Source organism: Quercus robur, chromosome 4 (assembly GCF_932294415.1).
Source record: "Quercus robur chromosome 4, dhQueRobu3.1, whole genome shotgun sequence".
Classification (NCBI taxonomy): domain Eukaryota; kingdom Viridiplantae; phylum Streptophyta; class Magnoliopsida; order Fagales; family Fagaceae; genus Quercus; species Quercus robur.
The window spans coordinates 22,721,724-22,742,215 of NC_065537.1; the positions used below are offsets into that span (position 1 = coordinate 22,721,724).

At 35.1% G+C, this 20,492-nt stretch overlaps 2 protein-coding genes across 2 annotated transcripts; both read right to left on the bottom strand.

Moving 5' to 3' along the window:
- Positions 1-926: 926 nt before the first annotated feature.
- Positions 927-4,499, bottom strand: LOC126720887 (60S ribosomal protein L18a). The gene is made up of 4 exons (XM_050423731.1): positions 4,332-4,499; positions 3,725-3,840; positions 3,196-3,259; positions 927-1,485 (listed from the first exon to the last, which is right to left on the bottom strand). The coding sequence occupies exons 1-4, from the start codon at positions 4,344-4,346 to the stop codon at positions 1,144-1,146; spliced, it is 537 nt and encodes a 178-aa protein (XP_050279688.1). The 5' UTR covers positions 4,347-4,499; the 3' UTR covers positions 927-1,143.
- A 9,126-nt stretch (positions 4,500-13,625) lies between these two features.
- On the bottom strand, positions 13,626-20,197 carry LOC126720888 (60S ribosomal protein L18a-like protein). The gene is made up of 4 exons (XM_050423733.1): positions 19,812-20,197; positions 17,654-17,735; positions 15,431-15,545; positions 13,626-14,084 (listed from the first exon to the last, which is right to left on the bottom strand). Exons 1-4 carry the CDS (start codon positions 20,077-20,079, stop codon positions 14,025-14,027), a joined length of 525 nt encoding a protein of 174 aa, XP_050279690.1. The 5' UTR covers positions 20,080-20,197; the 3' UTR covers positions 13,626-14,024.
- Positions 20,198-20,492: the final 295 nt, after the last annotated feature.

Below are 20,492 nucleotides of genomic sequence, written 5' to 3' on the forward strand. Positions count from 1 at the left end.
CAGCCTAGCCTGGGTGTTACCTACCTACAGGGAACACATGCATGCCGTCTTCTTAACAAATACTACATGGTTGACCTGTTTTCTTCCTTCTATGTTTTTTTGTTGCATTGTAGGGTGAATCAATAGTTCAAATTCTTCATTCCTCATGGAGACCTTAATTTGATTTTTCCTTTCTTATAGATTTATTTCTTACAAAGCAATTATGGCCCAAGCTCAACCCTAAATTTATTTCTCGAGGAAATAAAATTACAAACAAAGACAAAATCGAGATTTGAAGCCCCAACCCTTGTTAGATCCATGAGCACTTGAGTTTAAAACCCTTTTAACTATAAGTCTTTAACCAACAACCAAGGCCACCTCCAAGGGTTCCTAAACTACATGGCAATGGCATGTGTAAAATGGGAGGATAGGCTCTCAGAGAAACAGCCAAAGGCCATCTCGATTCCTCGCTAAAATACCAGGCATGTGTGGGTTGGAAGGATAGGCTCTTAAGAGAACACCATCATTTTATTTATTATTTAAAACAAATAGATGAACTGAAGACCCAAGTCAGGTGTTATAAAGATATATCCTAGTCACATCCATTTCAGTAATCCATGGATCTTCATCCAAGACCTGCTTCAATTACTTCATCAAGGATAAAGCCACAGAAGTAAATCCCAAGTTGACTCTTATATAGCATAGTGTAAGGGGTCCTTGGTGCTCAAGTGACCAGCTGACAGCGTATTATAATTGGTCTAGGATCACGGCAGAGAACATGCCTAAGATGTTTGTTAGCGTTCAGGTTTGGAAAATTATAACATGCTACCTGGTACATACTCCGGCAATCTTCTCATTTGTCAAGTGAATCTATTTTTTTTTTTTTTTTTGGGAGTCTTTGTCAAGTGAATCTAAAGCTACGAAACTTTAAATAACTATATAATTAATTAGAACAAAAATAAATGTTTTCTCAGATTACTCAAAAGTCCCAAACCACAACTAAAACAAAACTGGAAGAAATGACAAGGATGGTGACAAGTATTCTCCTACCAAAACGGAATATGAAGTCCAAAGTATTAAAAATTTAAAACCCATGTCTTACATCTAAAGCTCATTTAAATAAGAATCCTAGCAGGAAACCAGAGAAAGTAATCAGCATATGAGTTACATAAATAGGTTTGGCCTTGATGCCTTATATGTGGTCTTGAGCTTCCTTGAGGGGGGTCGAATTTTCTTGTAAACCAGAGGGAACTTGATTTTGGAATTGTGGAACTGCTTAGAGCTCTCCCTCTTGCAAAGTTTAGCAGGTATGGTGGCTGTTTTGATGATTTGAATGCATGGGAACCTCACTCTGTGACGAGATGCCATCTCAATGTACATCTGTTCCACAGCACCATTTAGAGTGGTGTCTCGATACTCCTTATACATGTTGTGATACCCAGTTCGGCTTTGATACCGCAGCCAGATACCATAATTCTTAATCTTTGTAGGATTTTTCTCAAAAATCTGCAGCATCAAGGAAAAAAAAGTCCAAAGGGATTACTAAAACAAATAGAACTAGGGAAGAGGCAGGGGGATCTATAACTCAAATTCATTAGATCACCAGAGTCATAGTGCTTCTGAAATTTGATCTACACAACAACCCAAGCTACCCATCCCTTTAACAGCCTATCAAAATGATCTAGACAACAAAACAACCCAATTAAATAGATCTAGACAAACTCTGATAGACTTAAAAATGCTAAATATGCAAATTTCAGGCCATAATGGTGTCATCTTATGGAAACTGGGCAGAAATTTGCTCCTCCCTTTGACATAAGTGAAAATAGTTTCAAGTTCAGCCTAAGAAGAATGTGTGCACTTCAATAATATTCTAAGAATGCATATACATACACACGTGCACACATGTTGGGTTCAAATAACTTCTAGTATAATTTTTGGAAATTTATACATATAGGCATAGACACATGCACACATAGTTTTAATAGTAGTTGAACCAACAGCTTCAAAATTAGGACATCAGTAATGTTAGATGAGGATAGAAATTGATGTGAGAAACACAACCTCAAAGCATGGTTTCAACGGAAACACGAGTTCACGCAATAAAAACACTGCATTATTGAACCTTTGATGTATCAGAACAATAGCACTATGGCTTGTGAAAATGCAATGAAGCATGTGGCGGTGTAACTCAAGAACTCAACAAAGCTAAAAGCAAAGAATGATAAAGTCTCTATTTGCTTTTAACCTTTAAACCTCAATTGAGATGGAGTAATACAACCTCAAGCACAATCATTTAATCACAACATGCAACTCAAATAAAGTCTTGGAAGAATTTTACTCATGCTTGTACAACCCTCCACTAATATTTTTAATATATCACGCATGTTTTAACCTTTAAACCTCAATCGAGATGGCATAATACAACCTCAAGCACAATCTTTTAATCACTTTTTTAAACCATCACCTATGTTTTAAAATTTGAACATTAAGCCAATGTTTGGATTGCCTAATACAAACTCAAGTCAAAACTTGAAGCAAACGATTTGGTCAAAAGCAGCTTCAGATAAGAACATTGCTGCATTGGTCTCTGGGAAGTGATGGGAATGTGACATAAGTTTCTCTTCACCTAGATCAACAAAATACTCTCCAGTTGATATTAATATAGGCTTTAATACCAGAAGTTAGATTATAGCACCAACAATAGTGGCCCTAATAATTCATAGTAGAGTAATTGAACAATCTCCCCCTCCCCTTTTTCTGACATTGACAGAGTATAAAAGAACAAAAGGTGAAACTGAAGCTGCCCACAATCTCATTATATAAATTATGCAACATACTATGCTTCATTGTCAAAATTAGTTAATATTAGTTAAAAAAAAATTTATAGATCTCCATAATTTTTTTGTTCTCACTACATATTCTTAATGGTTGTCTAACAGAGCAGATTGAAATGCAAATAACACTCATGTACAATTACTCTCTCAGAGACGATAATTCAACAATGCGTAACATTTTTCTCCAAGCAAATTTACATGTAAAGTACAATGAGCTATCTCCCAAATGTTGATTTGCAATAGCATAATAAGTTCTTCCCAAAAAAAAAAAAAAAAATATATATATATATATAATACAATAAAGACATAGCATGTAGTGATTAAATGTAAGACCAATCAAAATGTAAGGTCTTAACAATCAAGAAGCTGAGATCAGTACCTCATTGATAGCTAACATCTGTCCATTGCTCTTCTTAACTTTCTTCAGCTTCCTCAAAAAGTACCTTTCAGAACAAAAGAGCATAAATATACGTTAGTCAAAGTCCCTATTCGCTTTTGACAGCAGTGACACAAATGATAAAAATCAATAAGTAGCAGAATATTAAAATCTCTTTAAAATCCAAGAAATGTGATGAGAGCAAAAGAAGACAACTACAAAGGAAACCCTTCTGAATCATATTCCTTTTGGCTCTTAATGAAAGAAAAATCAAAACGCTTAAAGTGCAGGTCTATTATACAAATTAGGTTCAAAATAGTGATGTGTTCTGAGCAAAGGGATAACAAGAAATGAAACACAAGCATTTGATTCCATGCATCCCAAAAAGTAAAAACCGTGTAAGACTCTCAGGCATAACACACAATGGCCACTCCTTGTTGGATCAACAACAAAAAAGAGAATAAGATAAAATTCATTCACTTTAATTCCGATTTCTATTGCAAGAATAATACACAGAGATAAGACTACTCACCAGAACTTCGACTTGGCACGGACCTCATTTGTAGCCCAAAGTTTCATCCTATAAATCTTTGGATGCTCATCAGTTTCAGAAGGCAGACCTCTCCCCACCACCTGGTACTGATGAAACTGCAACCAACCAAACCAATGTCAATTCAAAACACCCCACCACAAACTCATCATCATAAAACATCATAACTAAGAGTGTTCCATATTCAAGACCAAAACACAGAACATAAACTGAGCCAAATACAATTATGTGGGCAAGCAAATAATTGACTTAAGATCTAATCAGAACCAAACCCATTACGAAAGCTAACAAATTTAACCGTTTGGCAGCCAGGAAAATGCAGGAAGAGCAAAGAAAAGACAAATTTAGGTCCATACTCCATATCCTAGGTTTTTTCCATTACAAGACAGAAAACCCACATACAACTATGAAACATACACATGTTATAGTTCCATTTGAGGTTGAAAGCACCGTAAAAAAAACATCAAACAAAAGACCCAGAATCTAGTTTTTCCTATTTTCTTCCTCAGCTTTCTCAACAACCAAATTCATCGTTCAAAATTTTAAACAGAAAAGAAAAAAGAAATATGATGAGAATGGGAGTACTGACCCTGAAATTGACCATTTTTTGTGTGGAGTGGGAGAGAGTTCACGCCTGGGGAACGACCTGAAGAGGCTGAAGAGGAAGAAAGGGTTTCGAGTTTAATGTGGCCTTTTATATCTAAGGAGAAAAAATGATCGTTTTTCTAACAAAACCCTAGGGCCCGTTTGGTGGCTTTGGGTTTTAGAACCAAAATAGCTTCTTCTTTTTTTCGTTTCTTTTTTTCTTTTTTTTTTTACTTTTAAGAAAAATTATATATATATATATATGTGTATTTTTTTTTTATGGGAAACTTAAAACTTTATTAAAAAAAAAAATCAAGACAGAACATCATGTGAAAGAGCTTGCTCAAGAAAGCAAGGATTCTCTTCCATCCATACAAGAAAATCATCTATACCGATGGCATATTTTGCTAATAAGTGGGCTGGTCTATTGCCCATTCTCTTGACATGAGAAAATTCAATCCTCCTAAACTCCTTACACACATCCAACATCCCTAATACAATCGAAGCTATTGATGAAGGAGGTGGTGAAGTTTCACAAAGGGCATTATAAATAATCAATGAGTCACCCCCTAAAATAATATCTTGGATACCAATGTCTCTTGCAAGGAGCAAACCTGCTTCGAACGCTTTTACCTCAGCCTCTAACGCACCCAAAGGGACCCACACCTTCTTGCTTAACCCAGCTTCCACTCTCCCTCTATCATCCCTTATAATAACACCCAAACTCGTTGCCTTTTGAGATGCAAACACAGCCCCATCCACATTGATTTTAAACCAGTTCACCCGAGGAGGAAGCCAAGTCACAGCCCTCGCACTCTCCACTTGTGCAGGCTGCTCCATTTCAATTGCTGACCAGTACTCTTCCAGATATTGATTCGCCCACCTCAGCACGTCCTTGCCATCCTTCCTTACGCCCCCAAGTTTGATTTCATTTTGGTTAAACCACAAGGCCCAAGCTATATTGACCAACCGTGCCAACTTCTCCTCCTCAACCCGATCAGTTATTACCATCTTCCACATCAGATCCATGAACGAAAAGCATTCAGACTGATCAGACAGACCCACCAACTTCGAGCATGACCACGCCTCCTTTGCCTTAGCACAGTCCCAAAGCACATGACTCGTAGATTCAGCCATCAATCCACACACCTCATAGGTATTATCCTGCACCACTTTCCTTCTAGCCAGATTGACTTTGGTGGGGAAAGCCTCATGGCAAGCTCTCCATACAAAGTGACGCGTCTTATAGGGAACAGGTAAGCTCCAAATTTATTTCCAGAAACGTCTAACCTGACCTGTATCAGAAGTATCCCCCCTGTCTGTAGCACGAGAAAGAGACACAACCAAAGAATAAGCACTGCGCACACTAAATTGGCCATTAGAAGACATAGCCCAAATCAGTTTGTCCTCAGGCAACCTGACACTTAAGGGGATGCTCTTTATAATTTCAGCTTCATGAGGCAAGAACAAAGTATCAATAACATTGGATTTCCAACTGGCACTAGCTGGATCAATTAGCTCACTAACATGAGTGTCTGCATGTAGAAAAGTATTAGGAGACACCACCTTAAAAGTGGAAGAAAGAGGCAACCATTTATCCGCCCATACCCGGAGGCGTTCTACATTACCTACCCTCCACCTTAACCCCTCCTTCACCACGTGTTGTGCAGCCATAATACTACGCCAAGTATAAGAGGGATTACTTCCAATTCGAGCTTCAACAAAGTCACAATGAGGGAAATATTTTGCCTTTAAAACCTTGTACATCAGAGAGTTTTGACCACTTTGAAGTCACCATCCTTGCTTTGCAAGAAGAGCCAAATTAAATTGTTGTAGCTTTTTAAAACCCATACCTCCATTTGCCTTCGGTTCACACATCTTCTCCCAGCTAAGCCAAGCTATCTTTTTTTCATCTTTCCTTTGTCCCCACCAAAAGTTGCGAATCATACTCGTCAAATCCTCACAAAGAGCATCTGGTAATTTGAAACAACTCATGGTGTATGTAGGAATAGCTTGAGCCACTGCCTTGATTAAAATCTCATTCCCTGCTTTAGACAGAATTTTCTCCTTCCAACCTTCCGACTTCTTCCCCAGCTTTTCCTTAATGGCACTAAAAGTACTCCATTTGTTTCTACCCACAAGAGACGGCAAGCCAAGATACTTCTCATGCTGTTTAATAACTTAGGCCCCAAACTTGTGCTTTATCTCCTCTTGGACTTCACGTGATGTGTTACTGCTAAAAAACAATAAGATTTTGGCTCTATTTAATTGTTGACCAGATGCTTTCTCATAGACTTCTAAAATTCTTTGCAAGGACTCACAATTAGCTAGAGTAGCCTTACAAAAAATCAGACTGTCATCTGCAAAAAATAGGTGAGAAAGCTTTGGACCATGACGACAAACAGCAATACCCTCCAAGAAGACACTATTGATTACAAAAATTTACAATAATTTCACAGCAATTTCAATTTGTCAAAGACCTCAAAACTAGGCCCACCGCAATCAAATCTTTTTCTTTTTAATTACTCATGTGTTAAGTGATAAGCAAATTAAATGTTGTGAATTTGTGTTGCGATATTAGCTTTAACCTAAATTCAACACATATTCCCATAAAAAATAAATAAATTCAACATATAAATAAAATTCGATTAGCACAAAATTTAACATATATATTAAAAAACATAAAAAATATGCAACTCAATAGTTGAATTTTCAAAATATGTTGCAATGTTAATTTTTTTTTTAAAAGGAAGTTTGTAACATTAAGCTACAACTAAGTTTGTAGCCAAATTCCTATAATAAAAAAAAAGTTTGTAGCCAAATTTTGTCAAAATCTAATGACCAAGAATGATATTTTTGCCTTGAATTTCACCATCATTGAAAAGAAAACATTGATTGTGCTCAATTCATTAGTGTAATCATGTATTTGAATTTAATTAAAGAAATTAATGTACAACATCTAAATAAGTAAATAACTATACTTAAGTTTTACATTGACCGAGAAAATGATAGGCATTTGCCTTTTTTGTTATGGTTAAAACAGAAAAATCCTCCTTTTAAGAATGTGTATAAATATATGGGTGTTCACCAAACTACAAAAACCGCACAAATCGCAAAAGCCACACCAAAACTGCTTGCAAAATGGCATAACCGCACTGCACCATGGTGCAGTGCAATTTGCGGTTTTATAATAAGAAAACTGCACCATACCGCACCTCTCTATATATTAATATATTTAATTTTTTAAATATAATATAAAATATATTATTAATAGTTTAATAACCCTAGTTTTCAAAAAAAAAAAAAAAAGTTTAATAACCCTAACAAGTGTTGATTAGAAAAGTCAACCCAAAAAAAGAAAAATTAACTCAATAGTTTAAAACTTAGCTCAAAACAAAGGGAAAAATCAGTTTTTGGCTAGGAAAGAAAAGCCAAAAATTTGAAAAATATACTAGTTTCAAATTGTTCAAACCGCATCTTATACACCGCATCACACATGTGACCACAAAAATGAGGTACGATGCGGTCATGGTTTTGGCTAAACTCTAAACCGCACTGCACCACACCGCACATGTGACCATAAAAATGAGGTGCGATGTGGTTATGATTTTGGCTAAACCGCATTGCAAAGTGCGGTGCTAAAAATAGCGCAAAACGCATCGCACCGCGAACACCCATATATATATATATATATATATGCGTGTGTGTGGGGGGGAGCCGGTTACTCAGGAAGTATTGTTAAAAGCGGTATTAACTGGGCCTATGGCCCTATCCAAGGATGTTGGACCATCCCAGGAGGCCCAAATAAGGCTATGAGTAGAATAAAGTTAAGAGAGGAGTAAAGGCAATATGAGATGGGTCCAATAAGTGTCTGAGGACAAAAGTATCCTTGGCAACATGCGTCCGAGATGAATCTGAGTACGTTATCATCACGAACTTACTTCGGGGCTACGTCACAATTGAGAGTAGGACATTGGACCAGGGATAAGGATAAAAAGGCAGAAAAATATCTTCAAAGGCTGCGACCTCCGCATTAATTGCCTCTCAACCAACTCTCTGGCCGCATTAATGTGGAAGTGATGCCTGAATAGTGATCAAGCAGCCTTACAGCTACTGGTTGATGATTCCAGGAAGTGTTGGATGGGACAGGAAGGAATCCCCCTAATCTAGCATACACGTGTGTGGTAAGAATGATACGAAGATTGCAGTATATAACCTGGAAGAATGCACTGAAAGCGAGATGGGAACTCTGATACAATTTATGTCTTGAAGAAAACCATATAAAACAAATAACTTATTTTGTTCCGAGGACAAAATTTGATAATCTTATTTGTGTCAAACCATCTTGAATCGTTAAGTTTAATCGTTTTTCTTCTGGGGTAAATTTAGTTCTTCTATCCACGCTTTACAAATTTATTGTTTGGGCCATTAGAGTTTGAGCCCAATCCGGTTTTGGGATCAACACAATTTCAGTCCTTACAATATATATATATATATATATATTTGTAGGTGTTTTTTGTGTCAATGGGCTAAGGCCTGTTCTGTGGGGCTAGGGCCTGTTCTACTGTAGGTCGGAGAGTTGGGCCTAACTTACTATTCCCAACATCCAAAATAAAGACAACAAATATCAATAAATACATGTATATTAGTCCACAGATGTCAATACACATTTATATATATTTAAGAGGGAATATCTTATGGCAGAAAAGTTAGTTGTAATGAAAAGGGTTAGTCAGTAAAGCATTTTTCATATCTAATACAGCAGAATGTAAAAAGATGAGTTCTTCCGCAAGAAGTGAACCAAAGAGAGCCCGAACCTCAACTTGGACAACCTTGTTATTGGGCTAAGCCATCAAAGTTGTGCATTTTGGGGAATGAGCCTGGATGGCTACTTATTGCTTCATTAGGATTTCAAAGAGTGTGTTTGCTATAAGAGGGAGAGAAAAGATAGTCTATTGATGCATGCCTTTTTGTGCCGTGTTTACTCTCTTCTCTTTTACTTCACTCTTTCTCTTTTCTCTGTTCTTTCTCTTTTAGTTCTCTCTGTTTTCTTACCTTAGTCGCTATCCCCATTTCCATTTATGGCTATTGTTCCTATTTATACTAGGCTAATCCTATGAGATTTCTCTCTCTTACCCCAATTGCTCACTAACCACTTTTTTTTCTGCTTTGAACATCACTTTAGAGCTGCCCACTAGCTTATTGGCCACTTGACATCCACTACACTTGGCCATGCCTAGTACTTTCTCTCTCTTCCACTACCCATTCCACAACAAATCCTAATTCGTTTCGCTCTGCTGTGAGCCTTTCCCTCCTATTCCAATGGGTAAAGTTTTGGGTTTCTCTTTACCTACTTCTCTGACATGCATCAAGTGGTCCCAGTCATTTATTACTTATATTTAGGCAAAGATGCTATCCTAGCAAAGCATTTCCCAAAATAGGCCTTAGCTAGATACTGAAAATAGGCCATTTTCCCTCCTCTACCAAACCACACCCTCAGTAAGTCTCTTGACCGTGGGCTCACCTCCCTTGCATTGACTGGGTACAAATTGGTGGTGCTCTGACCATAGTGTGGTCGTTCCACTACTTTCCATTTTTGTTTTCTTTCTTTCCCACTATTGCTCAACTTTGTCTTGTTCTGCTCCTGCATTCTCTCTACCTGTGCTTATCTTTTATGGAGGATGGTATGGGCTTGTTCCTTTTTTGCATTTTCTTAGACCTGTGGGTCTGCCTACTGCTATTTTCTGTTGGGTTAGCCCATTGGGCTTTATTTCTCTCTTTTTTCTTTCAGGCTTTTATGGCCCTTTGTTTCTGCCATTACTTACTAATCTCTTCTTGCATCCATTTTTGCTAGTTATTGGATTTTTCTGTTGTTGGGGGCCTTTTGTCAAAAATGGGTATCAACAATATTTATAAAAAAAATAAAATAAAATAAAATAAAATAAAATAAAAACCTTAAGGGCTTGTTTGGTCCTTGTTTTTTGTTTTATGTTTCCAAAACTTGTTTTCTTATGTGTTTTGAGAAATTACTCTAAAAAAACAAATTTTAAGTGATTTCTCACCTCAAAAATGTGTGGGGCACTTGTTTTCTATTTCAATTATTTACTCTTAAAAAAGCACAAAAAAAGTAAAAACACACGCAGCCCCCTCAGGCCCTCACAATCGGCAATGCTCCACTGTACCCAAACCACCAATTGCACAACACAATTAACAGATTACATACTAAAAATTAATAAATAAAACAATCAACCACAATTAACAAAAAAAAAAAAAGGGTGATGGCCTAGAGTTGCTATGGTTGTAGATCAACGATTGGGTTCACGGTGGCTATGGATCAATGTCTCAGGGTGGTTATGGTCTTAAAGTGTTGTGTATTGGTGTCTCGTTATGGTTGATGGTCTCAGTAGAGAGAGAGAGAGGTCAAAAAACAGATTTCCATAATGAAAATTAGAGAAAGTTTTGTGTAAACTATTTTCCAAAAGCAATCAGCCAAATAAAAACATTTTAGTGGGTCCCCATTTTTTTGTTTTTAAAAACATAGATTGTTTTAAAATTGAGTTACCAAATAGGCTCTAAGTATTCTAAAATAAAAAACAACCCCATTGAAAAATAACAATTAATCTCTTAATTCGCGTGCAATCAAAATTTTGTTAGTAAGCAAGTTCTTGAGTTTTGGTAGAGAAATTTTACAATTAGAGTACATAGTTGAGCTGAATTTCAATTTTTTCCCCTTTTCAATATGCATGTTAGATTTTGCAAATATTTTTTTTCATAAATTTATTATATAAATTATTTTTATTAGATGGACTTTTTTTTTTGAGAATCCATGTTACCATTTTTATTAGATGGACTTATAAATTACAAACCTATTTTTCTTTTCATAATCATATTATATACTATATAATAAAAGTTGGATATCCTATTTAATTTCTAAATGATTGTAACAAATTGTAGTAATTTTCACACAAATAATAATTTAATTGTTTTTATCAACTTTTTAACAAACAAGTTATCTCTCTTTGATTCTATCGTGTATTTAACTTCCTTTCAAGTTTGGGTGCCTATTGCATGGCAATTTGGATCACAACGAACCCATTGAGATGTTGTTGGACTTTACCAACAGGTTGAAAGATGTTCCTATAATACCCTATAGAATATGGTTTAATGTATTTGAAATTAGGATCCTTTTCAACCCATGAAAGCATCTACGTAGTTAAGAGTACTAAATTCTTCAACAAAACAAATATATATTGGAAAGTATCAATTGGAGAAGAGTGTTCCACAATCACATTTGTACTCTACAATCCCACAAATTTTACTACTACTGCAGCCCATATTTCTTAGAACATTTCTGGCACTTCCATTTCTTCTGCATGCACTGTGCTTTTGGCTGCAGTGGTTCTCTATTCCGGTGAGGTCTCCATGCACCCTCGATGGATCGTGGTGCACGCCTGTCTTCTCGGGACATACACAAACTACTTTCTTTGTTCTTTGCCATAGCTTCCATGGAAGATAATGGACGCATTGGTGAAGCACTGAAAATGCAAGTTCTAGCCCCTCTAGTAACCTTTGTTGCAAATTTTACATATCATTTGATTAGAAACTGAAACAGTTGACTCTTAATGGAAATTGGACAATTTTTATTTTTTATTTTTTCAAGAAAAGCACATTGAAAATCTTTAAACAAACAAAGCATACTTATTGCTAAAAAGTTTAATTGAGTAGATTCTACGTAAAGAAAAAGAAGTTCACTTCTTCAAAGTATCTTTGTCTTGATGTTGTTTTTTATATTATTGGTTATTAGAAAAGAATCTAAAGATATTGTAAGATTTTTTATAAATCATAGATTCCTTCTTCTTCTTCTTCTTTATCTTTTTTTTTTTCTTTTGTCTTTTTATTTTTATTTTTAGTGTTTCTAAATATAGGAATAATTGTGGTTTTATAATTTTATGAAAGAGCATCATGATAGTGAAAGTGATCTTCCTGAAGCAAAAGTGTTAAAACGTACAAAAATATTCAAATGGCCAAATCAACCATAGCTACTAATTTACTTTCCGGAAGAAACAAGCTAAATTAACAAAAAAAATTGCAAAATAAAATCAATAAATTAGGTCATATCTCTAAAGTAACAAAGCATAATAATATAATAATGCAAATAATACAATACAATATAATATGACTTTTTAAAAGTATTGAATATATGAGATAATTTGCATTGATCTATGATCACTCAATTACCATATTTCCCTAGTTTTAATATATAAGATCAAAATTTTGTATGTTGCTACTTGCTAATCACAATTTAGCCTGCTCTTCACAGCCCTACTTTGTCTTGGGCTCTTATGAGGGAGATAGTTTGGGCCGATTCTCATCAGCATTTTTTTTTTTTTTTTAGGTGATTCAGGGGGAAGAAAAAAACAGAAGTAAATTGTTTGGCTGGCTGTATAAAAGCCACCCAATTTTGATTAACGGGATTGATGACAATGCTCAAATGGTACTTTTGCATACTAGTACTAGCCTTTCATGAGGTTGACAAGAGAAAGTGGCTTACATAGGTTTCCTATATTTAGCACTCACCCCACTAAAATGAATAGAGCACATATCCAAGCTTCTATGCTTAATCAAATGGCTACTAAAATGGGTTCATATCACGCAATGAGCTAGTCTGGCATGAGCTTGAGCCATGCAATCAATCTGTTAAAGTGGAGAGAAATCAACACTTTGAACAGATCAAAGTGGAGATATCAATCCTTGAATAACATCAGTGACCTGTGCACTCAAACAAGGATTATCTGATCTGGCTAGAGGTTGTGCATGATGGAGAAAGAACATTGAAGCCCACATGGTTACTAAAATGGCAATTAGTAGATCTTTCTAAAAACATTTTGCATGTGTGTAGAGAAACTATTAATTGTGCTAACAAACTAGTAGCAAAGAGTGCTGCTATCAGCTCCACAACGAGTCTATTTTGTGCATTCGGGATTTCCTGGGTTTATCAGAAAATGAAAAAAAGAAAAGAAAAGAAAGGGAAAATAGATAAAAGTGCTTAAGGACGCTTAGCAGAGAGCATTTTTATCTTCTTTTTCATCAATTGTTGCTGAATTATAGCAGGAAAAAGGTAGCTATTTTCTCTATGCGACAACTTAAAAACCTCTGTTTAATGCACTGTAACTTGTCAAAAACACAATAGCTATCATCCAACTCAAGGCCTCAATAGCTAGACTCCGCATCGTACCCACCATAATCAAGTTGAAAATTCAAGTTCAACATTCATTCTCTTACAATATGGCAGAACACATAACAAAATATAGTAGATACATTCAAGTTTCTAGAATTTCAGGTCTATAGTTGAACACTTCTTTCTCAAAAATGCCACAAACAGAAATAAATATATTGTAAAAATTTAAAGCGCAGCTGATCATGGTCAAAACACTACAAATACATAACATTAACCATTTTTCCTGTTTTGTTTCTGACCATAAGATTGAACCCATGGTTTTCAACTCATGATGCCTATGCCTTGCAACTAAGTTAAGACACCTCTGGGCTCATAACGTAAAACATTGAGGGAGCTATCAATTTTTTATTTTCACAATTTTCAAACTAAATCTTCTATCCATGCCAGGCTCAAAATAAATTTTCAGGGAAGTGCAGCAAGCATATACTTCGATTTGCTCCATACATAACTCTTGGAAGATCACCAATCATCAGCTCCCTTTGTCGCACCAAGAATTATAACAATGGTACCAATAATTGCCTGTAGATGGAGCAGTATTAAAGAAGTGTTGGACAAGGCAAAATGTAAGGAAAAGCTCTAACCTTGGTCTTCTGAAATCTAATTGAACAATAAAAAGCCACAAATTGAGATTACTGTTTACAAAATCGAATTTATAGGGTACACAAAAGGGTGAAGATGAAATAGGATTGAGGATGTTCTAATACACAGGGAGAACATCATCCATCCCTAATTTAACCACATTCATGATTTCCACGTACAGTTGTACCATTGAAGTTTTATTTTTCCTTTGTAAATTCTCTCTCATTTTCAATATTCTAAAACCCTTGCCCTCCATGAATTGAGCTGTAATACACCCAAATTTTTTAGATCTGGATTCAGGGTTTTCGTTCATGATATGAGTTGTAATACACCGGTCAATCTATTTGGCATCAGCTTATAAGCTCAACATTTAGCTTTTAGCTTTTAGCTTTTATGTACAGCTTTTTAAAAACTCACTTTTTCTCACTTTTTCAAAGTACAAGTATACTTTAGCACACTTATAGTAAAACAATTTCAGCAAAAAGCTAGAAAAGCTATTCCCCAACGGATCAAATTTGCGGTTTCAAATTTATAATATGGTGTATTGGTTAAAGAGTAGTATATGGCCATTGGTCTCATCTTACTCAATTTATCAGAATTGCAAGGGTAGGGCCTTCTGGTAGTGTTTATTCATCTAGATGGACAGAAGCAAAATCTGGCCTGACCAGACCTAATATGGCAATGAGGGCTGTTAACAGATCAGAACAGTATTCTAGTCTGACCTGATCAGACCCAATAAAGATTTGACTTTCAGCTTGAATACGGTTTTTATGGTTCAAATTTTCCTACCAAAAAAAAGAAAAAAAAGAAAGAAAAGGTTTTTATGGTTCAAATTCAAATATGATTTCTAATCTCTCACTATAACTAGCTCAAATTCATATTTTAGTTAGATACAATCCCATTAACAATTCTAATAATGATATTTTGTATTCAGAAGTTAGCATTTTCAACTAAAAAACATCAAAGGAAAATCTGTCTTGATTAGGACTCAAGCTGAATCTGAATTTAAACATGGGCATGGGCTCAAGTATAAATGTAAAGTATACTAGCTGTTGCTAACAAGAATAAATATCTAACAATAGATTATCATTATATATATATATATATAGAGAGAGAGAGAGAGAGAGAGAGAGAGAGATAAACAGTTAAAAAAAGAGCAAGTTGTGAGAGAGAGGAAGGGGATTGTTTGTGATGGGGGAAATCCACGAAGCTTGTTGGTAAAAGAATATGTTAGTAGAATAATAAGTGGAGCATATCTTCAAGAGAGAGAGAGAGATGTTACTCACAGCAACTGTGCAAGCAATAAGTCCTGGTTTCTCTCTGTAATCAATTCTGGAACAGAGTAGAACAAGTGCCCCAACATACCAGGGGATGGCAGCAAGGAAGAAACCAATAATAAACCTTCAAAAGAGCAACATTTCCTCAGTATTAACAACCCATAATATTCTATCTCAAACAATAGAGAGAACAGAGATATATGATAAATACTGAAGATACAACATCCTTAATGGTTCCCGTCATAACAATAGCATACATAACCAAAACCAAAAGGCAAATCCATGATTCCAGAAATTTAAGCAGAGATGGGGAAAAAACATACTCCCAGCCAACAAAATTCAAAAACCCAAACCATGTTATTGAGGGGAAGTACTTATCAAAAAAAAAAAATTGTTATTGAGGGTATGTATGCATCAGTCCCAGGTTGACTGAGAGTGAGTGATTCAAGAAATTTGGACATAAATTTTCAGGCACCCAAGCGTCCACCTACTCTTAATTTTGATTTAGGCCACTGAACCAGATAGCCTAATCTAGTAGATTCTCACTGTCAATCAGATTTATCCGGATCATGAACCTTTCTCTTGAACCATGAGTACTAGTTAACTGGAAGCAAGCCATGTCAACATTTTACTGCCCAAATAAAGTGGAGAGAGAGAGAGAGAGGATTATTTGTTTCCACATAAAAGTTCTTTTTAGCAAAGGAAGACAGGAAATGAATCAGGCAGAATTTTGCTTCAAACAATGTGGCACCAAGCCCAAGAAAGATGCTAAAGGATCTTAAGTGTCTATGAATGAACACAACAACCAGAAGGCCAAGAAGCATTTTCTATTCCACAGCCAGGAAAGTCATAAAACTGGAAGAGCTTCACCATAACATTCTTAAATAATTTCCATATTTACACATGAATGTTTAAACCATTACTTCTAATGTTCTGTATACATTCAGGTTTTCTGATCAGAAAGATTGCACCAAAAACAAATAACATACAGCAAATGGAGGCTAAAGCAAATCAACTAGGGTGGATGCCTCAATTTTCTAATTTATTTAAAAAAATATGAAAGTACTTATTACAGTGAAATATATGAAAAAACAAAATTGTAGAAAATGTATCTTCAAAGAAATACTAAATAATAATATATAAAAATAATTAATTAGATAAGATGTTCATCTACAGAGCAACGTCTTAAGTGATTGAAACATACGTAAGTTGACATATGCAAAGTTATAAATGAAAATACCATGGGTATCCAACTTCCAGCATAAAAACCAAGCTAATGAAATTCCAAATTTCAGTATTATCATTACCTGGGTACCTAGGCAAAGTAAAACTAGAAAGGAGCTAATTTAGTTATTAATGAGTTTTACTTTTTACTTTTTAATGAAATTATTTACCTTTTTTTTTTTTTTTTGAATCACAAATATGGGACACTACAAAAAATGTCATTGCCATTGCGCTCTCACTTGAACCCCAATGAAATTATTTACCTATTTTTTTTTATATATATTAAAAAAGAATAAGTTTTATGAGTATTTTCTAAATAACAATGAGCATAAAAACCTAAGGGAGACATCTACAAAAATAAAAAAACAAGCAAGACTGGCACCCTACAAGGAAACCTAAATTATATCTCTGACATAAACTCAACTTAGCAAGTGGATTACACCACAAGACTAGACTTAAAAGTGAGGAAGATAATCTGATTTGGGCCCCATTTTAATGTCTTCTTCTTCTTTGAATTTTTGCACATATCAAGTCCTCTCCTCCATGCTACTGCAACCCAGGAAGATAGAATTTGCACTATACAATTGTGTGCCTCAAGATGTTGACAGAAGGTTAACAGCTTTCCATATTAGAAAAACCACAATGCTGTATAAATATTAAGAATCAATCTTGATTTTCTGATGTTCATACCTGCTTATTTTTCTTTTTCCTTTTTTTATTTTTATTTTTTTAATTATGCATCTTAAGCTCAATAGTATAATATTCTGAACATTAATATTTTTTTTTAATAAAATTTTATCAGGTATTAATCAAACTTCCCAGTACAAAATTACAAATCAATTATATGTGAAGAATTGACTCCTGAAATCCTAAATTGACAGTAACCTCCACATTCAAGGATATAACTAAAAAACTCATCCTCAATTCTTTTTGAAGATATGTGTTGAATTTATACTTCTGTGAGTCTAAAAAAAATCTGATTATAAGGAAATAACGATGACAACTTACAGGAACCAGCCAACACCAAGTCCACAGCAAGGAAGACGACGCTCTCTCACTGTCACTGGCCTTCCCTCAGCAACTGCATAACCTGGCAAAATTAATGACATCCAAAATTTTTAGTAAATAAATTCAAATGCCAATGTGTTTAGGTGAACACTAATGGTGATGGAAAAAAAAAAAATTGTATTCAGAAATTATATGGAATGTATGAATAGACATTATTGGAAATAGTTTACTTCAGATATGACCACTGGAATTTGAAATCTTGCAATCCCTCACAGGAAAATTTCAACCAACTCACTCACAATTTCTTTTATTAGTCAGATCCAGTGAGTTTAGCACTGACAACTTGACTATCCAACTCACTTACAAACTTCCCAGAATATATTCCCTGTGGAATCATACAGAAACCAGAAGACCAGAACATTTAAAGTTGATTACATCATTATATGAACAGTTCACAATTCCTTTCATATTTACTGGTTTTGGTGGTTACTTTAGTGACTTCAATAGCCAAAAAAAATATTTTAAAAACTAACTAATTAACTAATGAAATTCTATCATTAATAGATTTTGTGCTGCAAAGCTACATTTCAATTTAAAAATCACAAAACTTATCAGTCCATAATAGCTTTGGTTTAAATATTGCCATAAATTAGTTTTTTTTTTATTCATATCATTGCTATACTTTAGCTCGACCATGAATTATAAACCAAACCATTTAGGGGAATTGAATGAGTGATTATTAAACCCAAGACAGCCTAGTTCCATTATCTCAGGTTGAAGATAGCTCATGCAAAGCCAACATTTTATTGCTCATTTTTTATGGCAAGTTCACAAGCACCCAGTAGGCCTTGAACCCACAATCTCACCCTCCACCTTACTCTTACAAGGTCACTGTCAATGCCTTTTTACATGTTTCAAGTAGATAATCACAAAGGATATCAGTTTGAAGTGTGCGCATGATAGTAGTCCTAAGCAAAGGAAGTTACTAGTAGCCCATATACAAGGCTCACTCATGCCCATAAGAGATCTCTCAATGCCCAAAACCTCCCCTTACCAAAAAACAAAAGAACTCAAATCTATCTCAAAACATATGTATGGAACCTTCCCATAAGCAAATTTTAATCATATTGATCACACTAAAGGAAATTTGTTTCTTATAAACCTATGTGATTATGAGTTTCTATGTTCCATATATGTTATTATTAATAATTAAAAACCATAGGTTTCTTTAATTTTATTTCTTTGTTTTGATAACTTGATAGCTACAATAAGGGAGGAGGGATTTGAACCCTAGATATCTTGGAAACACCAGGAGATGCCAACCACTTGAGCTACAAGGCTCTTCGCTCCTTAATTTTATTTCAAATTTGAATTTTAGTATTTCTTTTCGTTTAATAAGACCAACATTGATACTTAAAGCAATGTTAGCAAGTTCAAAATGAAAATAACTAGCCACTTGTAAAACTTAAATTTTGGCCATGAACTTGCACTATAAACCTCTTCCACCTCATCTAAATGAAGCAACCTATATAGCCCCAAAAATCACTCTTGGCAGCATAAATTAAAACCCAACACTTGGATATGTGTCAATGTATATATTCAGCATAAATTAAACAACCTATATAACCCAAAAATCAATGTTTTGGGCAAACAGTATATAGATAGGACAACATTTCAAACCTATATTGTCTGATCTCCCCAGGCCAAGACATCATTTGGTTTTTGGTATAGAGGGTCCGAACCCAGGTCCTTATTCGACTACAAGAACCTTTTATCAATTGAGCTAAGTAGAGCCCAGTTTTGGGCAACTAGTGATCAAATCAAAACATCTAATTTTCACATCATTTTCATTGATCTCAACAACAACACCAACAAACAACCAAATTACACTATAAATATGCTTTCTTTCAATAATGGGTCAAAATCTAAAACAAGAAAAGCTCAATAATTCAAGAAAGAAAAAGACTATAGTTAAAATCCACTCTTATCAATTGAGCTTAAATGAAACCCAGTATTGGGCAACTAGTGATCAAAACCAAACATCTAGTTTTCACAAGCTTTTCTTCAATAAAATACCATTGTCAACCTACACAAATGGATCAAAATCCAAAACAAGAAAAACCCAATAATTCAAAAAGAAAAAAAGAAGTAGAGGTACCTGGAACGGCTTGATAGCCCTGAGCATAGTACTGAGGAGGAGGAGGAGGAGGAGGAGCTGAGGGGTAGGTGGCGCCGGGAGGAGGAGCAGGCTGAGGCAAGCCGATCACAGGCTCATGCTGATGCTGGTGCTGCGGTGGAAGCGGTGGAGGATAGTTGGCAACACCTTGGAAGGTGCCATACTGAGGAGGAGGGTCATTTTGTTGATGCTGGATGTGGTGGTGTTCAGCTGGAACTGGGACTCCTTTGTTTTTCTCTTCTTGGCTCATGTTGATGTTGTCGGATCAAAGATTATTTTTTTGGATTGGATTGGATTGGGATCTTTCTTTCTTTCTTTTGGGTTTGGAGAGTGGTGGCGTGGGAGCTGTGAAATGATTGGCTCTTCATTGGTCGTTATCACTACAGTAGGGTGACTTAATGGGTAAGTTTTAGGGGTTCCGTGGATGATTGTTCTATTTTTTGAAAAATTTTATTAAGAATTGAAAAAATTGGCAAAACTTTTTCTGCTCTCAATAAAAACTTTTTTAAAAAATGGTATATTATTGTGTTACTTAGGCCTCACTTTAGTAAAATCCAAGTTTTATTAGTAGCTTACAGTGAAAAACAATAAGTATTTGTTTGGATCCACTCCTGCGTTTCACGTTTGCATTCCAACCTTCTTCTTTTTTATTTTAATCTCGCA

Bases quoted from the DNA above. Each gene is read 5' to 3' on its own strand.
- LOC126720887 (XM_050423731.1), bottom strand. The intron at 3,260-3,724 runs GTGAGTAGTCTT...TTGTTCTGAAAG, and splicing joins CGTGCCAAGTCGAAGTTCTG to GTACTTTTTGAGGAAGCTGA. The intron at 1,486-3,195 runs GTACTGATCTCA...TTGATGCTGCAG, and splicing joins AGATGTTAGCTATCAATGAG to ATTTTTGAGAAAAATCCTAC.
- LOC126720888 (XM_050423733.1), bottom strand. From the start codon at position 20,079: ATGAGCCAAGAAGAGAAAAACAAAGGAGTCCCAGTTCCAGCTGAACAC. The intron at 17,736-19,811 runs GTACCTCTACTT...TAATTTTGCCAG, and splicing joins GGGCTATCAAGCCGTTCCAG to GTTATGCAGTTGCTGAGGGA. The intron at 15,546-17,653 runs GTAAGTTGTCAT...GCTCTTTTGAAG, and splicing joins CTTGGTGTTGGCTGGTTCCT to GTTTATTATTGGTTTCTTCC.